Source organism: Danaus plexippus, chromosome 11 (genome assembly GCF_018135715.1).
Source record: "Danaus plexippus chromosome 11, MEX_DaPlex, whole genome shotgun sequence".
Lineage (NCBI taxonomy): Eukaryota > Metazoa > Arthropoda > Insecta > Lepidoptera > Nymphalidae > Danaus > Danaus plexippus.
Window position 1 is genome coordinate 9,050,156 of NC_083544.1, and position 21,705 is coordinate 9,071,860.

Sequence of the window (21,705 nt, forward strand, 5' to 3'; positions counted from 1 at the left end):
TTTTAATATTTTTTTTCGACTGGCTTTTGTTAATAGAAAATTATAATAGCTATTTGTCAGAATATTCTAGCAATGTATTATTCAAAAGTTCATAAATTTTAAGCGTCAATTGAATTTGTGGCATTTCGGATAGTACAGAATATATCTCTATCTTACTTATAAAACATAAAGAAAGTAAGGATTAAAAAAAAATACTTCGTATGGTCGTAATTAATTGCTTAGAATACGATCTTTCATTCGAGGATTCTTAACACCGTGTCCTTATATGATGTCGATTATATTGTAGCTGGTCTCATAACGGCCACAAGAGAATATACCTTAAACACTGTATAATGTACAAACTATGATATAAGGCTACTAATGTTTATTTATACATATAAGATTTAAGTACTTACTCTAACTACTACATTCAATAATCTGAGACTTCGAGTTTATTTATAAATGTTACTTTATTTAAGTTCCTGCATGTATTACATGGTAATTCCTTGAATTTTATGTCAGTTCTTTAGAGAATTATGACAGCTGACAAATCGTCATTCGTCAGTAGTCACTGTCAGCCCTCCTTGTACCATGGCGGCTGTATTTGTTTCTAATAGAAGATTTGATAAAATAACGCAAAAATATGTTAAATTAGCCACATCAATTACAAATACCTCAGTAATTTTAAATAAGCCACAATTAAATATAATTTGTAGACAATGTGCGGTCACAAGTTACTACAGGGTATGTACATTTAATTTTTACCTATTTACAGTTCTTCATATTATTACATTTTTTACCTTTTTTAATTTATAATTTATTCATTATTTAGTATTATTCTTCATCACCGCCGAGCAAAGCCGGTGGGACGGACGCAGCAAAAAATGTTTTGGCGGCAGTTTTGGCTAACAAACCAAAGACGGGCAAAATCCCAGTTGGTAAGCTTTAGCCCCTGCAATAAATATATTATAAACAATTAATTATATAATGTTGTTAAAACTAATTGATATTTTGGGGTATTTTAAGTCATTACCGTGAAAGTTGCGTAATTTAAATGTGACCTTGTAGCCAATTACCATGAAGCATCACAATGTAAATTTTGTATAAATTTGATACATTTTTAATAGATAATCTTAGATATCCGACGCTGGAAATAAATCTTATTTAACCAACATAGTATTGTCTTCAGGCATTTTAAAAATAAACAATCAACCTATCATTGTTACTAATTGTGTTTTCCTTAGAAACATTTCTTTGGTAGATATTTGTAGAAAATTTGTTTATTAAGCCTTGTTTGTAATCGATTCTTATCTTTATTTGCTTGTTCACAGTTAATGTATTTCTAATTGTGCTGTCATTAAGAATGTATACTCAATACTCATGTTTTAGTATCACATTTAATTTTCATTCATTCTTTGTCTAATGCCTGGTTGATGCAGTCCCCGCTCTATTCCTATCCTATATATGTATTTATCCTCCCAAATGTATTCCATTCCCTTGATATGGTCTCCCATCCTTAGGCATCCAAAAGCGAGACTGCTTTCATCCAGGTGCGTCTGTTCTATCTCGAGAAGATATCAATCTGGGAGATGCCAAGCCGGTGACGGGGATGGACATGGTTAGGGGCATGTTGGAATATGTGTGGCCCAAGGTAAGATCAAAAGATACATACCATAGACAACCAAATTTACTTTGAAGGTAATTTAAAATTGTCTATGGCCGTTTCTCATATAAATCAATCATGATTCTATATATATTTTTTAAACATTGATATTATTATGATGAAATAGCATTGTTTTAACTCATGATGTCATCATCATGTAATATTTAAGTTCCATACATCCATAGAGTTATTTTTTTTTTGTATTTAGTTCCAAGAATTTTTTATCGAATTTCAGGATAACACAATGATCAGAAACCGCGTGATGTTGTCCCTATCCCTCCTGTTTGGTGCTAAGGTGATGAATGTCACTGTGCCCTTCTTCTTCAAGTATGCAGTGGATGAGGTCAATAACCTCACAACTACTCCGACGGGAGATGCTTTATTAGGAATGGCCACAGTGCCCCAGGCGTTGGGAACAACAGCGTTTAGTTTGTTGGTTGGATGTGAGTATAGTATAATTTTATTGCAATCAAATGAGAGTTGCAATTTGAATAATAGTTTTAAGGTTAAATGCGAAATCTTTTAGGCGTTTTCCACAGAAATGTAGAGAGGCACTGACCACAGTAGATAAATATAGTTTTTAATATGAATTAAGAAATTATTGAATGATGTCAATAAATGATATGGCATGTCAGCGAACGTGTATAAAGTTGAATGTGTAGGTGCTGAATTATTAAGCAATAAAATGTTTGTTTTCGATTTTTAAAAACTAATGTTAGTTGCTAGGATTGAAAAACAAATGAAATGATTATCATGTTAATATAATTGATTCGTTCTGGTTGGTTTGAGGTCTTTTCTTTCTTAGGTCCATTAATTTTTCATTCTATATTGTCTATTTAAATGTAATAAAAGCTTCTGTTTCCACACGTCATTACCTTTGTTAGGTAGTTTGTTCACTCTGATATATATAAGTATATTGTAGTATATATTTAATAAAAACTAATATTTTCTGATTTACTACGCGTTTTTTTATTATTTTACGTATTCTCGAGGTTTTCGGTTCCTTCGCAGCAATCTTGATTTCGGTCAGACGAGATGAAAATGCTGCAAAGGAACCGAAACGTCGGGATTATGTAGTTCATAAAATAACAGAAACGTAGCACATCCGACTATCCGTGTTATTGGAATCAGTACCTATAATCTCAGTTATGATGATATTGGTGTGCAGACGGCATCGCCCGCGCGTCCGCCGCCGGGTTCAACGAGCTCCGTAACGCCGTGTTCGCGAGGGTCGCGCAGCACTCCATACGCAAGCTGGCCTGCAACGTATTCCTGCATCTCCACAACCTCGACCTTAGCTTCCACCTCGCCAGGCAGACCGGGGCCTTGTCTAAGGTCCTTATACTTTTGCATATTCTCTAATAGTCAACCTATAAGTCAATTGTCAGTTAATGTGTTTATTTTAATTACTTATAACTCATTCTCTCTTCGTTGAGGAAATTTTGTTGTTTTTATAATCATTTCATAACAACATTAATCGACTAGAGCCTTTATAATATTTATTGTCTGTATCATGATGACTATTATACAATAATATATAAGATATATATATATATATCTTATATATTATTGTATTGTATTCATTTGCTATTAGGATAAAGAAAATTCTTAAAGAATATAGTAAAATTTGAATTTACTTTTTAATGTAACAAACCTTTTATATTGTTTTTTTCTTTTTACTTCAGACCATAGACCGCGGCTCCCGTGCTATAAACTTTGTGTTGTCAGCTATGGTGTTCAACATCGTGCCGACCATATTTGAATTATGTTTGGTGTCGACGATCCTCGGTCTGAAAGGGGGACTGGCATTCGCAGGTACATTTTATATTTATACTATACGCATAAAAATTTATAGTAATTCAACTCGAATACAGTACATTAATTTGCAGTAACACAGAAATATGTTTTCATATCGTAACGTAGACGACAAAACGTTTAGGAATCAAATAAAAATAATAATGAAAGTAAATGATATTTGTAAGGCGTGGCGTTTAGTTGCGTGGGTGTGTACGCGGCCTTCACGTTAGCCATAACACAGTGGAGAACCAAGTTTAGGGTTCACATGAATAAGGCTGAAAACGAAGCGGGGAATAAGGCGGTGGACTCACTCATCAACTACGAAACTGTCAAGGTTACTAATAATCAATATCATATATATATAGTATAAATATAGAAAAATGATTTTTCCCCCAAAAAAAAACTTTAACTCAAATATTGTTCTCTGAAAATATGATTAATGATTTTAATTTCTAAAATGAAAATCAATCTTCTAATCTAAAAGTAATAAGTATATTATGTTGCCTAAAATAAAGTGATCCGTGTACATTGAATGAAACGTGATATAACTTCCAGTACTTCAACAACGAGAAGTACGAGCTGGAGAAGTACGACTCGTCTCTCCGCACGTACGAGACGGCGTCGCTGAAGACCGCCTCCAGCCTGGCGCTGCTGAACTTCGGCCAGCACGCCATATTCAGCGCCGGGCTCACTGTCATCATGATAATGGCGGCACAGGAAATAGCCAAGGGTATCCATACTGACTGTTATACTAATATCATTAATGGCAGACCTTGTGACTGTGTTTGTTTTGTATGCAATAACTGCTGAAGTAATTTTAAATATTTGTGGCTGAAGGACTTTATATAGCATGTTCTTCTGTGCTTGAAGTTGACCATACCACAAGTGTTGTCGACAAAACATTGAGTTTGCAACTTTCTTTTCTAAATCGTCGCACATCATAATATATAGCTAACCTAACTTAGAGGAAACGGAAGCACCTGGCAACTCCGTGTGTGGTTGGAAAATGAAAGCTCTGAATTTAATAATAACTACATACAAAGTACAAACAGTGATAAAAAACATTGATGCCTATACTTTATCTGACTCATCATAACTCATCATAAGTCATCATGACTCATTGTAACTCATCAAGCTCACTTTAATTATATTGTTGTAGGTAACATGTCGGTGGGTGACCTGGTGATGGTGAACGGCCTAGTGTTCCAGCTGTCTGTTCCTCTCGGGTTCCTGGGCTCGGTGTACCGCGAGGTCCGTCAGGCGCTCGTGGACATGCAGACCATGTTCACACTCATGACCGTCCAGTCCAAGGTCAAGGTGAGACACTTCACACTTCCACCGACTCAAAGAGTCTAAATACAAGAGGCGTAATAGTCGCACTATTGAAGCTCCTCTCCCTGTAACGCGATGGACCCGGCACCCGCACGGTGAATCCATTGAATGCTCAGAAGTTTCGTCCCATCTTAGACCTTAGTAAAGTAAAATATGAATACATATCTCAGTAATATTCCCTATTAAAGGATATGCCATTTTGAATTTTTGTAGGAAAAGAGCCAAGCACCGAAACTGATCATCGACAACAAAACAGCGACCATAGAGTTTAAAGATGTGAGCTTCAAATATGTGAACGGCAAGCCCATACTGAACAACCTGTCCTTCACCATACCGGCCGGCAAGAAGATCGGCATCGTGGGCGGCTCAGGGAGCGGGTGAGGGACAGACATACATACTTCATATACATGTAGCAAAAAATCCATCACTGTGACGTCAAAATAATATTGTCTTAAAGATCTCTTTATAACGAGAACTTTGTATTATTTCAAAATATTATATATGTATACATACATTTAGTATGTTAACAACATGAGTATGTAACTTGATTGGGAATTTAAATGTCATTTAGAGCACTTCATTTTATCTCTTACGTTAACTTTAAATGCAATATACAATCACATGTCAGTCCCGAGGTGTATGTCACCACGTCACGCGTCAGTTAATTTTTCGTGTGAGATAATATGAGTATAGTGTGTGTCTACATGTTCCAGTAAGTCCACGATGGTGCGTCTCCTATTCCGTTTCTTCGAACCTCAGTCTGGACAAATACTGGTCGCCGGACAAAATATTAAGGATTTGGACCTAGCGAGCTTGAGGAAAGCCATCGCCATCGTACCGCAAGTATGTCTGACACGTTTAAAATGAGTTGGTACATGGAACATTTTACATTATAGTATTAACGTTGGTTATTCAGTGAGAAAATTGAAACGCTTCGTGCAGTTGCAAACTTGTGGTAGGCATACGAGTGAAAATATGAATGATACAGATAAAATATTCACATTCGATTTAACTTTTGTTTTTTTTTTTATTAGTTCAGTCAAAGCTATTAATAAACTATACAGTACGAGATTACTTAACTGAAGAAAAAATAATACAGTCTCAAACATCACGTAATGTTAGAAAAGATATAGGTAGTAACTAATTATATAGGCCAACCGGTCTTAGTAGGACATCCGGCATCCACAGATACTACATAAGGGTTACGGATGTATTAAATGTATGAGATCACTACAACGTTGTTTATTTATATTCATAGCAAATCAGATCGCCACTGAAGACTCATGGCAACTCATCACATATCGATTAAAACATTAGCACCATACATTAATCCATTTTTAATGGATTATTTTATATCCCGGTCAGTATTCAGATGTGTGTCTGTTTCAGGACTGTGTGCTGTTCCACGACACCATCCTCCACAACCTTCACTACGGGGACCTCAACAAGAGTATGGAGGACGTGTACAAGGCCAGCCAGCTCGCTGAGCTACACGAATCGGTACAAACGTGGCCGAAGGTAAAAATTATAAGTGTTACTACTAAGTGACTCTCTGAAAGCGATAGAATAGTGATGAATAATCAGTCAGTGTTGGATAAGGCACATAACAAGATTTTCAGTAGTGCCGACCCTAATCAAAATTTTACCTTAAATATTTAAATCCTTGACATGCATTGATATATTTTATTATATACAGTATGTTCAGAATGTTCGTGATATTGAATTAAGTTAAAGATATTATTTTTATAATTAAAACTATATTTTCGTTATATAAATATTTCTAATATATTATCACTAATGATGTTATATTAATTTATATGTGTGTGTATCAGGGTTACGACACTCAAGTGGGCGAGCGTGGCTTGAAGCTGTCTGGTGGAGAGAAACAGAGAGTTGCGATAGCACGTGCCATACTCAAGGACAGTCCCATCATAGTGTTCGACGAGGCCACCTCGAGTCTAGACTCGCTCACTGAACACGTGAGATAGCATTGATGATATGTGTATTTAACTTTAACGAAGCAAAAATATATAAAAAAAATATTTGGGCATAGAGTCCCCCGCGCGGCAGACGTGAAGCTTCGTAATGTTTGAATGAAAACAGGAAGGGGTAGAAATTGATTTTTAAGAAGTTTTTAGTGTTTCTGTAAGGCAAACTTTATTAACATATCATACAAGTCACAATTGATTGCCCGCTTGCGTCCGAGCGCAACGCATGCCCTCTCTGTCCTTTTTCACCCCCCCCCCCCCTCTCGGGAGAAGACGGGTCCCCTGGTCGGGACAGGAACGTTAACTTTTGGAAAGTAGCATAAGAGTTTTCACTTCAATAATATGTAGCTTCATATGTAATTTCATAATAAATAGTTTCTTATAATTTAAAATCTGTGATGTCATTACAGTTAATAGTTGTTAATACGTAAAGAAGTCCCGACAATTGTTATCGTACAATTGTTTCTTATGAGTCATAAAATTATTCAATGACCTACATACAATTTCTTTACATACGACGTTTGCAGTATAGAATATACAAATGTGTGCGTGTTTGTGATTGTCTATATAAAGACGTCACAGCCAATCGAGAACTTAAATTATTAACTATTACTATTTCCAGGCGATCCTTCAAGCTCTCAAGGCGGCGACCATCGGCCGTACGTCGATCTGCATCGCCCATCGTCTGTCAACAGTGGCCGATGCCGACGAGATACTTGTACTGGAGAAGGGCAGCGTCTCCGAGAGAGGGAATCACAACCAGCTCATACAAAATAGAAACTCATTGTACTACAGGCTATGGGAGAAACAGAATAGAGAAGCCGTGCCTAGAGTTTAGAACGACCAATGTTGGAACCAACATTTGTTCGGTTTGGATGTTGGCCCAATATTGGCCCAATGTTCGTCCACGTTGGTACATTCTATAAAGACAGTCGGTTGTAATTGTTATACTAGAAATGTTTATATTAAAATTTATATTGGTTTCAAACCCGCTCGGTCACCTGATGTGGTCAGACACATATTATTTACATTGTTATACCCAAAAATATATTATACATAGATAATTGTTTGTAAACATTTAAATTTTATTCTTAAACTCGTTTTATAGTCTATGGTTTGGACGATATTCATAGAAGCTTGGTCTTTTATGATTTATAACAAAACCTGAAGAAAATTGTGTAGAAATATTCCTTAAACATGATTTTGCAAAATATATCTCTATAAAGGATTTTTTTGTTCCCCAAACGTTGCGTTTCAGACATTATCTATTTAGTTTACGAGCTTCTAAATAAAAAACCTCGTCTTGAACCAAATTTATTATAGTCAATATCTTCTAAGCGTTTTATTCCTTCTATGACTAAACGGTTATATGACTTATAATTTAATTTAGGACAAATTGGACAAATCGCATGATATAATCTGTGTACAAACAACAGAGTATATTTTATTGATCGTCTACATAACCTCGTTTTAATTTCAAGTTTCGTAAAAAATATATAATTTTTATTTATGCTATAAATTATATAAAGTCGTCGGAGTCGTGTACATATTTGTATGTGAACTGTACATATACCTACTGTTAATTAAGAATATTATTTTGTTTTAGATGTGTTTTATTCCATCCCTACCTACACTGATAATAATGACATGTTAAAGCCTTTATGTTCTTAATAATTTAGAAATCTTGCAGTAATTTTGAATAGAAAATACAGAATTATAACCTTATTCATACAAGTATAATTCAAACCTGCAATCTCGTCTCTAGCTGTACTATGGAAATAGAAGTAGGGGATCTATTTCCAACTCTAGTGTTATCTAGCTTTGGTGATAAAAAGCAATCGACGTTCTTAACTAATAAACATAGTGTACGAACTGAGTTTTTATGATAGTCTGGATATGATTTGGATAGTACCATACATGTCCATAGATGTTATATATTAAATCTCAAGGCTCTACGCTAGTTATTAAATAATTATTAAGAATTATAAAAAATATATATTGAACGTGTTAGAATTCTAACTCTTATTTATGATTCAGCTCATGATGTGTTAGAATTGAAGTAGCAAAGGACCTAAAAGACAACACTAAAGGTTTCGGACAATCACTCTTCAAAGTAAGTAACTGCATTTTCTTCATCTCGAAATAACTCCTGACAGTTTCGAACGATAAACCCAAAAAACAATATTCAGTTCAGTCACACGAACTCTACTCTCAAATTAAGTTAGCAAAAAAGTTTTAATGATTTTGGAATGCTGTGACCGTTTGTGGTTTAACTACTTAATTTTATATTAATACCGGCCACTTGTGTCTTATTATTTTATAAGTCACAAGTGGCCGGTATTAATAATACTGTTAATCGTTTACCAATCGATGACGGTTGTCATGGCAACGATATTGCAACAACCATTTGTCAGAGGTTTTGAGTTTATTTTTCAGTTAATTTTATAATATGGAGTTAATTTAGCAATTTACAAAGGATGTCAGTTCTCAGTCTCGTGCCAGAAGAGAAACGAAAAGATCAAAGGTTATTTATTTTATAAAATATCGTATAAAGCGAAGTATATGTATATTGTGAAATTAGATGTTACGTCAAGTTTTCAAAGAGTGGGCTTGTTGATTGATAGATTGATTGACCTTGTTTTTACAGAACTTTTAATTTTACTTTTTTATTATTTTTTTTTGGTAAGAAGAAAAATGAACATGTGTTTGGTATTTAGTTAATATAAAAGCTAGAAGTTTTGTTATCTTTTGATAACATAGTATCAATAAGATGTGTTTGTAACGTGACTGTACAGATCGTCTTTAGAGAGTGTATACAGCAGTAACTCCAGACTGAATTTGTTAAACAAACGGAAGCGCTATACTCCGGACATGTCAACATCGTCTAAGGGTGATAAATATGTGACACAGAGAGTGCTCTCAGCTAAGACGCATCGTGTTAAACAACTGCAAAATCAGCTGGCGGACGCACACTATCATTTACAGGTAAATACATTTATTTACAAATTTCATAATAATAATATTTCTTTACGTTTAGAATGTCATATACGTATAAACATTCGAAAACGAAAAGTTTAGACGTAATTAAAGCCATAATTAAATAACTGAAATAATCACGTTTAAATTTTGAAAATAAAAGAATTTAAAAACCTCAATTATTTTCCAAATAGTATTAATATAAGTATCTTATCTAAAAGTTAACCGCTAAGGTCTTTTAATTAATCTAATCAAATTGGATTTTCATTTATAACATTTTTAATGTTCCTAATTTTGGGAAATAATATAAAATTATCCCTTTTAAATCTGTATTAGTAATAAACATTAAACAGAACAATAATTAAAAATAAACAACAGCTCTATGACTAATATAAGGGAGCGTGTTAGTAGGCGTAAGAAAATAAATGGACCAGAAATCTTCTAGGACAGCACGAGGTCTATTAATTTTGTGACCGAGATCACTTACGTGAAATAATTGATTGCTTTTCTGTGTGGGCGTTGATCGTATGACGAATAGTGTGGACAATTACCTGAATACTTTACCATAATCATGAGTTTAATCTTGAATATTTTATTTTTATATTATTTTAAAGTAAGGCATGCGTAATTTTTTGAAATCTTTGCAAATTAATTGTCAGATTCTTATGTACCAGTTGTTTCTATTAAAATATATTGTTTCTGGAATAGGCATGATGACAAGTTTTGAAATTCATTTGTATGATATAGGTATACATCTATTTTATTCGAAAAAGTATGAAAAAGCGAAGTTCTTTTTTATCAAACAATTGCATTTTCTCTGTCAATTTTGAATCTGACCCGAAAACGCTCATCAGTGTCATGGCGTCGCTTGTGACGTCATGTCTAAATAAATAAGACACAAGTACCCTGCACTCGTTAAATAATTAAGTTATTTTGTGTTATTAAATATGAATTCGAAAGTGTATAAGCGTTGTGGGGTCCCCCAGTGTGAGAGCACATCTTTAAAAACTCCTGATAAGTTATTTGCGTATGTTCCTCACAATAAAACAATACGAAACAAGTGTCTTAAACTTGCAAGGCGAGATTCAAAAACAATATTGCTCAGGGCTCACCTCTATTTTTGTGAAGATCACTTTGATGTAAGTATTTACATTGTTTTCTAGATTCTAATAGTATATAACACTCGTATTTGGTAATACGAGTTTACCTATTTTGTAAGAGGTTGAAATGTATAAATGAAAACAAATTATTTGAAAGTTAGATTTTTCTGGAAAATTCTGGAATTTTGGAATTTACATTGGAAAAAATAACGAATAATCCACACTCTTACATTGGAGTTCCTAAAAACTGTTTTTACTTAACGACTTTAATTGTAGAAAAATTAAGTATTCCTGTAAACCATATATGTACTTATGTGTTTTTAGAAAAAAATTGAGCAAATAACCCATTCAGAGAGCTTGCCGATGATTTTTAACTGAATGTGAAATATGCTAGCAAAATATTTCTAAAAAGCGTACCATTAATAGATAGTATAATGCGTCCTCCTATTTACAAAAATAAATTTACCCATCCCTTCCAGGCAATAATACCATAATGTAAGTTGCACCATAGACTGCCTAGAAGTAGAGGTGCATAGTCACATTGATATTTAAGTAACTCGCAGTTGTTACGTTGTCTTTTCTTCCCGTCCTCTAAAAGCTTTTTAAATACTTCTTCATCTGATGGCACGCTGGGACAGCCACTGGATAATTCTTTGGCAGTTATATAATTAGAACTAACTAAATAGTAGAACTAACCCTCGAAAGGCATTGAATGGATGTGCAGCATGGCTCCTCTCTCCTGCGATGGACCCGCATTAGGAAGGCTATGCCGTGTTTACAACCTTCTTGGGAAGGAACACAATCATTGCCATTACCAATCATTCTACTGACTTCACTGCCTCTTCCTGTTCATCTACTATTAAAGTTACGCCATACACTTCGGCACGGACTTTATGTTCAGGGGAGACGTTACATATTATACAAAAATTTCCTTCACGTTTCACCTGTACGTAACTCACAGCGTGATAGCCATAGGAGGGCCGGGAGGACTTAAGACAAAAATCAATTCATAAATAAAATGTAGAAGCATGTTGAGAATAGATTTCATTAACATAATCCTAATAAAAATATAACATGTATAAAAATAACCTGATAACGAATACGTTGTCAAAAATATATTTTAGAGAATTATTTTACAACAATTTTTTTTTTTATCATATTATATATTTACATGGAAGTTTTAAAATTTCTAAATTCTACTGAAAAAAAAAGTTTATTTGGTGCCAAATACTCTCTCAGCATCATTATGTCGATTCTAGGCAAATTAGAGCTGTTTGTCTCACTAAATCCTTGCTCCATTCCTCGTATTTTTATATTAGATTATAATAATATTTACACTCTAGGAGTACTCGATGTAATAAAAACAAATAGTCGTAGTGAAAGTTAACAACATTAAATGTGACGTTCGTGCGTGTTGTGCTTCGATTTAGAAGTGACGTCACGCGGTCGGATGGGCGTTCAAGACATCATGGCGGATTGCCGTACATTGTAGTTTTATTTTATGAAAATAAATATTAATCACACTCTTAATAAAGAAAAATATGCGCGTTTTATATTCTAAGCTTTAAGTTTAATTCAGTAAATATAGTATTTTAGCGATTTTTAATGACTGTCATCATGCCTATTAAATCGAAGCAATGTTATGACACATGCAGTAAATTGAGCTATCATTTATTTTAGGAGCTTAGTAACGAGAACAAAGTACTCCGGGCCTTGCAAAAGAAACAGGAAATTGCTCTGCAGAGGTATTAATTTTTATATACCTATTACAGGATTTTCAATTTATTCATCTTAAACAACTACTTAGAAATTTTTCGTGGACGTGTCTAAACCGTCAAACAGAAGATTGGGAGAATAAAGAATACGTAGAATGTGAAAGTTTATTAAAAAAAAATTAAGCGAAGGAAAGTTTGTGATTATGATATAAATAGTAATAAATATATAAATAATATTTTTTTCACTTGAACGTTTTGCAAGTCCAAAAAAAATTCAATATATAAGAGATCACGGGCAAAATTAACATTATTTATTACAACAAAATGCGATTCAGGCCAAAAATTGGAAAGACTGCGTTATCCAATATTTAAGCTATAGACATCATTTCAACTAAACCAAGTGCCATATAAAATGTAATAATAACTACGAAACCTATTCTCAACATTGTTAGATACGAGAATTCAAACGCAGAACTGCCCCAGGTGTTGAGTTCTCACAGCGAAGAGATGCGAATCCAGCAATGCAAGTACAAGCAGCTGAAGACACAGTACAAAGATATCACACAGAAGTTGAAGGAGAGGGAAATGCAGTTGCAGCAGTTGAGGGACGAACACCTGCATCTAGTTGAACTTAGCAAGGATAGGTATAGCACATGATTTCGAGGTTTTGTCCAATAGTGTTTATAGATAGGACCGTTTAATCAGTGTAAAAAAAATATAATTAAATAAAATATAATAAAATAAGAATCAAAGTTTAATTGGATCTTTTTTCAACTCAAGAGTATGAAAATATAAATATGATTCTGAAATAGAATTATTATAAATCATTATCAGGAATCTGTTAGAACGGGAGAAGTTACAATCTCAAGTAACGGAACTGAATGCGAAGGTTCAACAACAGACTGAAACTATAAACATGCTACAAAGACGAATAGCGCTCGAGGCGAAAAACTTCAAACACCAACTACAGAACGAAATGAACAAACACAAAGACACTAGACACGATCTGGATCTTGCTATAAGCAATGCTGATAAACTATCTACCATTATAGAGGTGAGAACTAAATTAAGCTGTAAATATCAAATAATAATGATTAATAACCAAAATTGTTTCTAGATGAAAGAGAAAATGCTTAGTACAGTCGCCGGTAGAGGGGGCAAGTCGCCAACAAAAGTAGCTTCAGTGACTAACATAAGATCGGTAAGCAAAAACACAAGAGACACGGGAAAAGTGAACGACGAACGTGACGGTGTAAGTTTCAATACATTGCTTTTATGTTAGTTTATAACAATGTTTAAGATAAATGGTCGTTAATATTTGATTTATAAGTCGTTGTTGATGGAAAAGCCAAAAGAATTTAGTAATTCCGTAACATACAATCAGTAACGTTGTTAAGAAGTGACAGAGGTACATGCTCTATTTTTACCCTCAACCAGGCGGTGCATATGGATCAAAATCTTTTAGCAAAGCTCTGTGAAAATTCACGAAACCTCAGTAGTTCGCTGTCACACGAAGAAGACACGAGCTCGTCAACCGAAACACGCTCGCGGTACGTCTCCAGCCGCACCTCCACCAGTAACAGAACAACCCCCAGTCAAAACAGAAGAGGTTCCAAAGGCTCCGTTGAGATAACTGAGTTGGCGAAAACTGTACAAGAAGGAATGGCGGACTTAGCGATAGTTGACGATACGTTCCAAGAATCGACACCTGAAGAGATGCAAAAGAAGATGGAAGCGATGAAACAGGATCTTATGAATAAAATAAAAAATAACGAAGAACCCATATCGCGGAAGTCCAGCGCCATAAGACGGAAGTCGACGGAAGAGTCCATCGAGGAAGAAATAATAGAAGTCATAGAACGACCCAAATCAAGAGGCAGGAGGAATTCTACGGTGTCATTTTACGACAGCTCAGACACGATCAACTATAGCACCGGCGACGATATAGAGAAAGTTCAGAATAAAAACCGCACGGAGCGGAAATTGTCGGGGAAACATATCGATAAGTACTGCAAAGACATCATCCAAGATATAGAGAAGAGCAGCAAGGTCATCGACGTGCACATGAAACAGTTCAGTCAGTCGAAGTTTGCCGGCGATAAGTTGGTGGAGCAGCTGCAGGCCGTGGACCAACTCAACCAATACGTCAACGGAAGCGGAGACATACCCGACGAGGCCTTCGCAGAGTTGAATAATAACTTCAAAATGCTCACCGACCAAGTGTTGAACGAAGCGCCCGTCACCAAGAAGAGGCTGTCGAGCAGACGCGGCTCCCGAATAAATTCAGCCAATGATCTCCTCGGTGACGGGAATATGTCCAATCAGGATTTGCTCGACGATTTACTCGGAAAGAAATGACATATGATGATTCTGATAAGTTAGTCTGATTGTTTTTGCTGTGATGGCAATAGTATTTTATAGATATTTTTTATAAAAAACGTCATACTGTCCGCAAGAAAATGCGCTATTGATAGGCAATTGAATTGTAAGTTAGTATTTATAACAGAAGCGTGTTTTACTGAAATTGTTAATACATTTTTAAACTAGTTACAGATTTATAGATTTTATAATGTAATAAATTTCAATAATCTCCATAAAAGAAATATAAAGTTTGGATGAAAAATAATTGCACGCAAACAAAGAAATTTCTTTCCTCTACAAAAAAAAAAAAAACCTAGGTTCATAATAAATAAATTTATGACTGATTTCGATCGAATACAACTAAAGGAATCGTGTGGTATTTTTAGTTTGGTTTATACATATTGTTATTGGATGTTTTATTTTAAATAATGTGCGATTAAAATATATTCTGGCAACACAGTGGTTTTATTGTCTCCGGTTCAGGAATAGTCGGGTGCCTCTGAGTAATGTGCTAAAAATTTTATGCTCCGCAGTTAGGTTACTATTTATTTATTTTAATTTAAGGTTTTCCAGTTCTTATAGATTATAACATTAATTAGAGCGATTAGAATGTCCGTATACTAGTTATTTTGGGATAAAGTATTACACATATATACGAATAATTTAAATGAAACTAATATATTTCGGATATACTACGCGGATATTATTATTTTAAAACTACATAATTCCGACGTTTCGGTTACTTTTCAGTAACTGTGATCACTGGCAGACGAGATGTGAATGTCTGTCAGTCGGTCCTTATGATATTATTCGTATAATGAGAATACGAATAATGTCCATTATAAAGTTCCCCATAAGTTACAGATTAAACATCTGTCTGAAGAACTCTTTCTCGTAATGAATTCGTGTTAACGCAGGTTCCTAAATTATTTTAATTATTCTTTTGACGTAAGAAGACTATCAATATTAAAGGAGATTTGACCTTCGCCTACTAAATGAGGTTTGACCTTCGCCGTACAGAATATATTGAATGAAACGCACATGTTCTCTTATTTATTTTATTTTTCATGCGAATCATTTATTTACGTTGCGCCTGTTTTTAATCAAAACGAGAAAAATCGATGATTGGAACAACTTTTACGTGATTTATATGAACGCTTCTTGAATTCATATTTATTTTCGATTATTATTTTTTATATGTTACAAGTTTTGCTGATCTTAGGAGTATCCTTTTAACAATTGTGGTAGAATACAGATAACTATTAACTAGTAGGTATACATAGGCCCATGTGAATTTTGCTATTTACAGTAAAAAGGTGTAGCTTTCAAATACATATGTAAGTACATGAGATGTGACGAAATAATTATCTGCTTAATTCATATTAAATGTTATTGACGCTACTTCTAAGGAATTAATGTCTACAAAGTAATCAAACCATTCAGTTAAAATCTGAAAATACAATTTAAATCACAGAAACTCAATAATTCTATTATAAGACCGTCTAGCCTGAAAGAATTACGTATATTTCGATACTATTGTCTATTTTTTCATATCCCAAAGGTATTATAAATCAACTTTTTGAATATCACATTAGTCTTACTGATAATAAAAATAAATCTAAAACCAATTGCCATGAAAATGATCAATTATACCTAATGCCACGCATTTAGCGTTCGTTGTATTCAAATAAACGTATTTTAGTACGCTATCCACACATTGGCACATTAAAACTGTCGGCTCTTTTTCATTTGTTTCTTGTCTGAAATAAATTATTGAGCAGTGACTTTGATTTTGATGTATATTTATAAAAAATAAGATAATGAATCATGCAACGTATGAAGAAGGTAAGAAAATGTAATGTTCTTGACTATTATTGAGATATACGAGTAGGTATACTCGTAGAATTGGACTTACCTACCACATGCTACGAGTTTACTTTACTTTCCTTAAATGACTTAAAATCTCATATCAATATGAAGCACATTAATATAATACTTCCTTAATTGGTCATAACACTTTATTATATTTAAGGAAACGATAATTTTTCAGCCCTGAATTATTTTCTATAGGAATTATAACCTTGACTTGACTTTTCAGCACAGTACACTTATATAAAATTCTAAGTTGGCATCGTCACGCTACATAATAGTAATAATAAAAGCCTTTACTTAATAATCATACAAGTAAGTACATATATTTCAATTATTAAACTTTATAACTATACACCGGTTGCGCAAACATTGCCTTGCTTTCCAGTATAGGCTTCCCTTAAGTCAGAGTTAAATCTTTCTCAATCATCTTTGAAGATATGACGTTAATGGAGGTTTTTGAATGAAGATGGGCAACGATTTGTTTGTAGTATAACGACGCTGACTTAAAATAAATATAGAGCTGTCACTGCTGAATATATTTAAAATATTATATAACTTTTATTTCATTCAAAAATTAATCCCGGATCGTGTCTCCTCCATTCTACACGAGACTGGCAGAATATACTGTGCACGCTTTTGCACGGATGAAGGCCATGTTATATTTATATTTAAATATTGCCCTATTTCTTGTTCATTCTGTTCCTTTCTTTAATTACACTCTCTTATCTTCAAATCCTTACTGAATACTGTGTAAAAAAAAATGTGTTGACTTTTTTAATGTAGCGTAAAAAATAATTAATGACTAATTGACTTTATAAAGTGAATTTATATCTCTAATGAATGCTATGAAACGAAAACGACGTTTAATATAACACTAAGATTTATTCTGCGAAAGTTGAAATGGGAGTTAGATTGGAATATTAAAGAAAATTAAATATATTAATTCAAACGAATTATGACGCCGTATATCTTAGATCTTCACAAAGCCTACTTTGTATTTAAAATCATAAATTGGGCGTTGTTAATACAAATTAAAAGAGGCCGATGAAAGAGACATATTTGTTAGATGATAGGTGAATACAAGTGAGTTTTCGATCTAAATCTTCTGAAAATTTGGAGGGAGAGAGAAGCCATAATATTGGAATTGATGGAAAGCGAGGGGTTCGGTAAGATTGAAGATGAACTTCTGTGAGTTGAAGTCAGCTGTCATATGAAAGTAGAAGATCTTGCTACTTAATAATCTTATCTCGCCGATTTCTGATACTAATGTTTTATTTTGGAAGCTAATATCATATAGATAACTGACTCTTAATTATTCACACCAACTAAAACTTCAAGTAAGTTTTTTTTCATTTTACAACATCGCAAAATTTTAAAGATATCTATAAGAATTTATTGAAATAAAAAAATCTTTTTTGAAACAAAATACATATGTGGTGAGATTAAATAGAAAATAATATCTACGTCGCTGCTATATCAATAAAATTATTGGTCGTAAATATGAAACATACGATATTAGTTTGCTACTGTAAATATTTTTAGCCGATGACACCAATATACTGCTATGAATGATTGAATGGAAACACGGATCAGAATTTTATACTAGGAATCTCCTTGCAAACAGGCTGTCATAATCTAAAACTAACCTGACAACACTGAACATGTTTACATTGTGACCGACCAAGAAGTTGGAAGAAGAGTTTTATAGACAATCATAGAAAAATATAAAATTATGTTAATTGGACGTTATGCTGATATCGGAACCACATTCACCAAGATACGTATATCGGTAAATTGTTCTTCGTATTACTTAACAGTATAAAGTGATTCAGAGTTATGAATAAATGTTACCAAGTGTAAGAAATATAAACGAGTAGGTATGTAAAGTACAGACATAAAATGAACTTTATCAATGGTGTGTTTTATTTAAAATGTTAAAAATCTGAAAGCATTGTGATGATTCGGATTCTAAGTAGATAGTTTTGTGTATGGGACTGGAGACAATATTTTTATAAGAACAACAAAACTGATTCCAATTCGAAAGTTACGGTAAAGACTTAAAGTGGTTATTAACATGTCAGAGGCAACGTACCAGTGTCAATACGTCAATGAATCTTACTTTTTAAATAGAACTAATATTCTTTCAAACCCACGACACGTTTCAACCTGACCACAAAAATAAATGGGTCTGCCTTTGAAATCACTATTAGAAATAGGCATGACAGATTACCTATTCCACTCTTGGGCTCATGAAAGACAGGCGGAGATGATTTTACAAAAATTATATTTATTTGATGTTTCATAGTACCTTTTGTTTGAAAGAAAATTAGCATCACTAGACTTGTGTTTCTATAGAAAAAATATAAAATGCACAATATATTTATTCGCATTCAAATCGCGTTCTGATTGTGATATGCTATACAAGTATTTTATAAATAAAAATTCTTAATCTGTTTGTTTTAAAAATAGCTCTAAAATGTAATTAATATTTTTAGTAACAATATTAACTGGATACGAAGGTTAAGTTTCAAAAAAGGTACAAAGAGAATAGATTTTTTTGTCTTCATTAATTAAAGCATTTTTACGAAAGATTCATACTTTTGTTATAGTCTTATAAAATAAATATAACTTTGGTCAGATTAAATTTCATTTAAAATAAGAAAAAAATAGCATTAACAGGTATAAAGCCCAACAAATACCATTTGATAAAAATAAGGTGAACTAAATTATGAGTAGGTATTAAGTCTTTTCAAAAAAAATTGTTTTTAAATCCTCCAACTAAATTTTCAAACTACGCGGAGTATTTATAGAAGAAATAGTCTAATAATAAGCGTTTCATATAATTTAAATCGGAACAAATCCTAATGATTTGTATATACATTGATATTGTTTCAATAAAAATAATTGGAATTCCAGATTCATTATGTTTCAAGACGATTTACTTGTGAAACAAAGCAATACTGGATTGTTGAGTGGAGCCGATCATTTATTTAAGTCCTACACAAAGTTCCCAAGTTTACTACTCGTCAAATAACAAATTAAGTTCAAAAGCAAATAATGATTTATAACACTTGAAAACTAGGCCACAGGAAGGGATATCGCGTAGTTACTGTAACGAGAGATTAATAATCATATATTCTGAATTAGGTCGGATTTATAGATATCTAAGTCACTTTGGAGGTCTTTGTTACGGCAAGACTAAAGAAGTTGCATTAGATTGGGTAAAACAGTAAAGCGTCACTTTAATTAGTAGAAATCCGTTTCATAATAAAATTTTATCAAACCATAAGACTGCAGATATGTACACGTAGCGTTGGGTGTTGGTAACGTGTCAGCGGATGTTGTTAGAGTTGTTAATTGTTAGTTTAAGAACGTCGCCATTATCTTTAATGTATTATGAACAAGCCTTAGATTTTCAAACTCAACGAAAATTAATCGTAAGTGTTATAACCAGTTTATTGTTATCTTGTTTATAAGGTTCAGTCCGTGCTATGGATATCTTTTCCTTTAATTACACATCCTCTCTTGTTTTATGCTCGTCATCAATAAAGGTCATAATGTATACGACGATAATATAACGTCAAACGATTGTCATTTCAGATTTCCTCGGATCATTTCTATATTTATTTATATTTACGATCATTTTAGGTAATGGCGTCATCTTTATTAATATCATAATATTCTCTAAGTACATATTCATTATATTTTTTGTTTGAATTGGCTTATTTTCATTTGCTTGGTGAAAGCTGTATTGACGATGAAGATGTCTCTGTTTATTGTGAATGTATATAATAAATAGATAATATGTACATTCGTATGTATACATTCGTCCAAAAATTTTGCTATGACTGATTAATACAAGCTCGTGTGAAATATATTTTATATTATTACTTCAATTGAAAGGATTACCAGTAAGTAGTTTTGTGTAATGAGAATATTTTTGGAAGGCCAAACAAGAACTGCTTATACTAACTAACTTATAATAATTATTACTAAGAGAATTCACTAATCACGGAAGTGGGAGGCCTTCGAAGTATGCTTAAGCGGGGAAATCGATTGTTGATATAAACTTTAATCAACTTCAAAATTATATATCATTAACAAATATTACTATTTTATTGGTATCTAGATGAACTCCTTGGCTCATTTGCACATACAAAACGTAATTATAATATGACAGTATTAATTCAAACTTAATTTCGAATAGCTTGTGAAGTTATATAATCTGCCAAAGATAATTTTGTAGAGGAAATCTAGAAGTAGCAAATTATTCTAAGTCTGAGGAAGTTTCTGTAACTTCTATATCAAACAAAGTAACAAGGATGTAGAAGTATGAACAAGAAGGGAAAACTGAAAACAAGCCGTCGAATTTTGAAGACAGCTTCTGAACCGGTATAGTATATTTTGCTAACAATACAAACGTTTAAAAGATAGCACTTCTAAGCATATCTCACTAAATACTTCTGTTTGACACGATTATAATCTCACTTTCATTAAATCATCAACAAACAATAAACGCATATTAATATGTTTAGATTGACGTGAACAAAGTTCTTAAAACCTATAGGATGAAAATTACAGCTACGTTGAATACTCTGCTTCTCAAATGCACTTTTATGACCTGAGACGAATATTTTATTTTTTTTAATTAACACAAAAATAATAATGAACCTCACTTTTGATGTGACAGTTTTGTAAATATAATATAGGTATTAAAAAATTGGTTTGTTTGCTGTAGAAATAACAAGGGCGAAAACTATACTAATGAAACGTTTTGACTTTAGAGGTTTTATTTTATATACAATAAAGTGAATTAAAAAAAATATGATAAAAATATTGCTTAAATGCAAGTTTACCACGCATTACGATGATGCCGCAACGAAGAATGGTCTTCTAATGTCATTGATTCTGTTAATAAATGG

The 21,705-nt window shown here is 33.0% G+C and overlaps 2 protein-coding genes and 1 pseudogene across 3 annotated transcripts; 2 read left to right on the forward strand and 1 right to left on the reverse strand.

Moving 5' to 3' along the window:
• Positions 1 to 526: 526 nt before the first annotated feature.
• LOC116765609 (iron-sulfur clusters transporter ABCB7, mitochondrial) lies at positions 527 to 8,364 on the forward strand. Of its 2 annotated transcripts, none has more exons than XM_032655143.2 (14): positions 527 to 723; positions 812 to 917; positions 1,500 to 1,630; positions 1,878 to 2,085; positions 2,811 to 2,977; positions 3,328 to 3,457; positions 3,625 to 3,773; positions 3,995 to 4,169; positions 4,599 to 4,756; positions 4,985 to 5,148; positions 5,485 to 5,614; positions 6,161 to 6,289; positions 6,604 to 6,750; positions 7,382 to 8,364. In XM_032655143.2, exons 1-14 carry the CDS (start codon positions 571 to 573, stop codon positions 7,595 to 7,597), a joined length of 2,163 nt encoding a protein of 720 aa, XP_032511034.2. In that variant the 5' UTR covers positions 527 to 570; the 3' UTR covers positions 7,598 to 8,364. The 2 variants fall into 2 exon arrangements, with proteins under 2 accessions (XP_032511034.2, XP_032511035.2); XM_032655144.2 differs by having other exon boundaries at positions 1,554 to 1,630.
• Positions 8,365 to 9,133: 769 nt separating this feature from the next.
• On the forward strand, positions 9,134 to 15,276 carry LOC116766065 (lebercilin-like protein). Its single transcript, XM_032655718.2, has 7 exons — positions 9,134 to 9,283; positions 9,555 to 9,744; positions 12,516 to 12,580; positions 13,003 to 13,194; positions 13,385 to 13,604; positions 13,668 to 13,802; positions 13,988 to 15,276. The coding sequence occupies exons 1-7, from the start codon at positions 9,237 to 9,239 to the stop codon at positions 14,906 to 14,908; spliced, it is 1,770 nt and encodes a 589-aa protein (XP_032511609.2). The 5' UTR covers positions 9,134 to 9,236; the 3' UTR covers positions 14,909 to 15,276.
• Positions 11,284 to 12,134, reverse strand: LOC133319016 (uncharacterized; annotated as a pseudogene).
• Positions 15,277 to 21,705: the final 6,429 nt, after the last annotated feature.

What these genes read in the sequence shown, in the direction of transcription:
- LOC116765609 (XM_032655143.2), top strand. Translation starts at nt 571, where the DNA reads ATGGCGGCTGTATTTGTTTCTAATAGAAGATTTGATAAAATAACGCAA. An exon ending in GTTTAGTTTGTTGGTTGGAT is followed by an intron (nt 2,086 to 2,810) that starts GTGAGTATAGTA and finishes ATTGGTGTGCAG; the next exon opens with ACGGCATCGCCCGCGCGTCC. An exon ending in GTGGGCGGCTCAGGGAGCGG is followed by an intron (nt 5,149 to 5,484) that starts GTGAGGGACAGA and finishes TACATGTTCCAG; the next exon opens with TAAGTCCACGATGGTGCGTC.
- LOC116766065 (XM_032655718.2), top strand. Translation starts at nt 9,237, where the DNA reads ATGTCAGTTCTCAGTCTCGTGCCAGAAGAGAAACGAAAAGATCAAAG. An exon ending in AACTATCTACCATTATAGAG is followed by an intron (nt 13,605 to 13,667) that starts GTGAGAACTAAA and finishes AATTGTTTCTAG; the next exon opens with ATGAAAGAGAAAATGCTTAG. An exon ending in TGAACGACGAACGTGACGGT is followed by an intron (nt 13,803 to 13,987) that starts GTAAGTTTCAAT and finishes ACCCTCAACCAG; the next exon opens with GCGGTGCATATGGATCAAAA.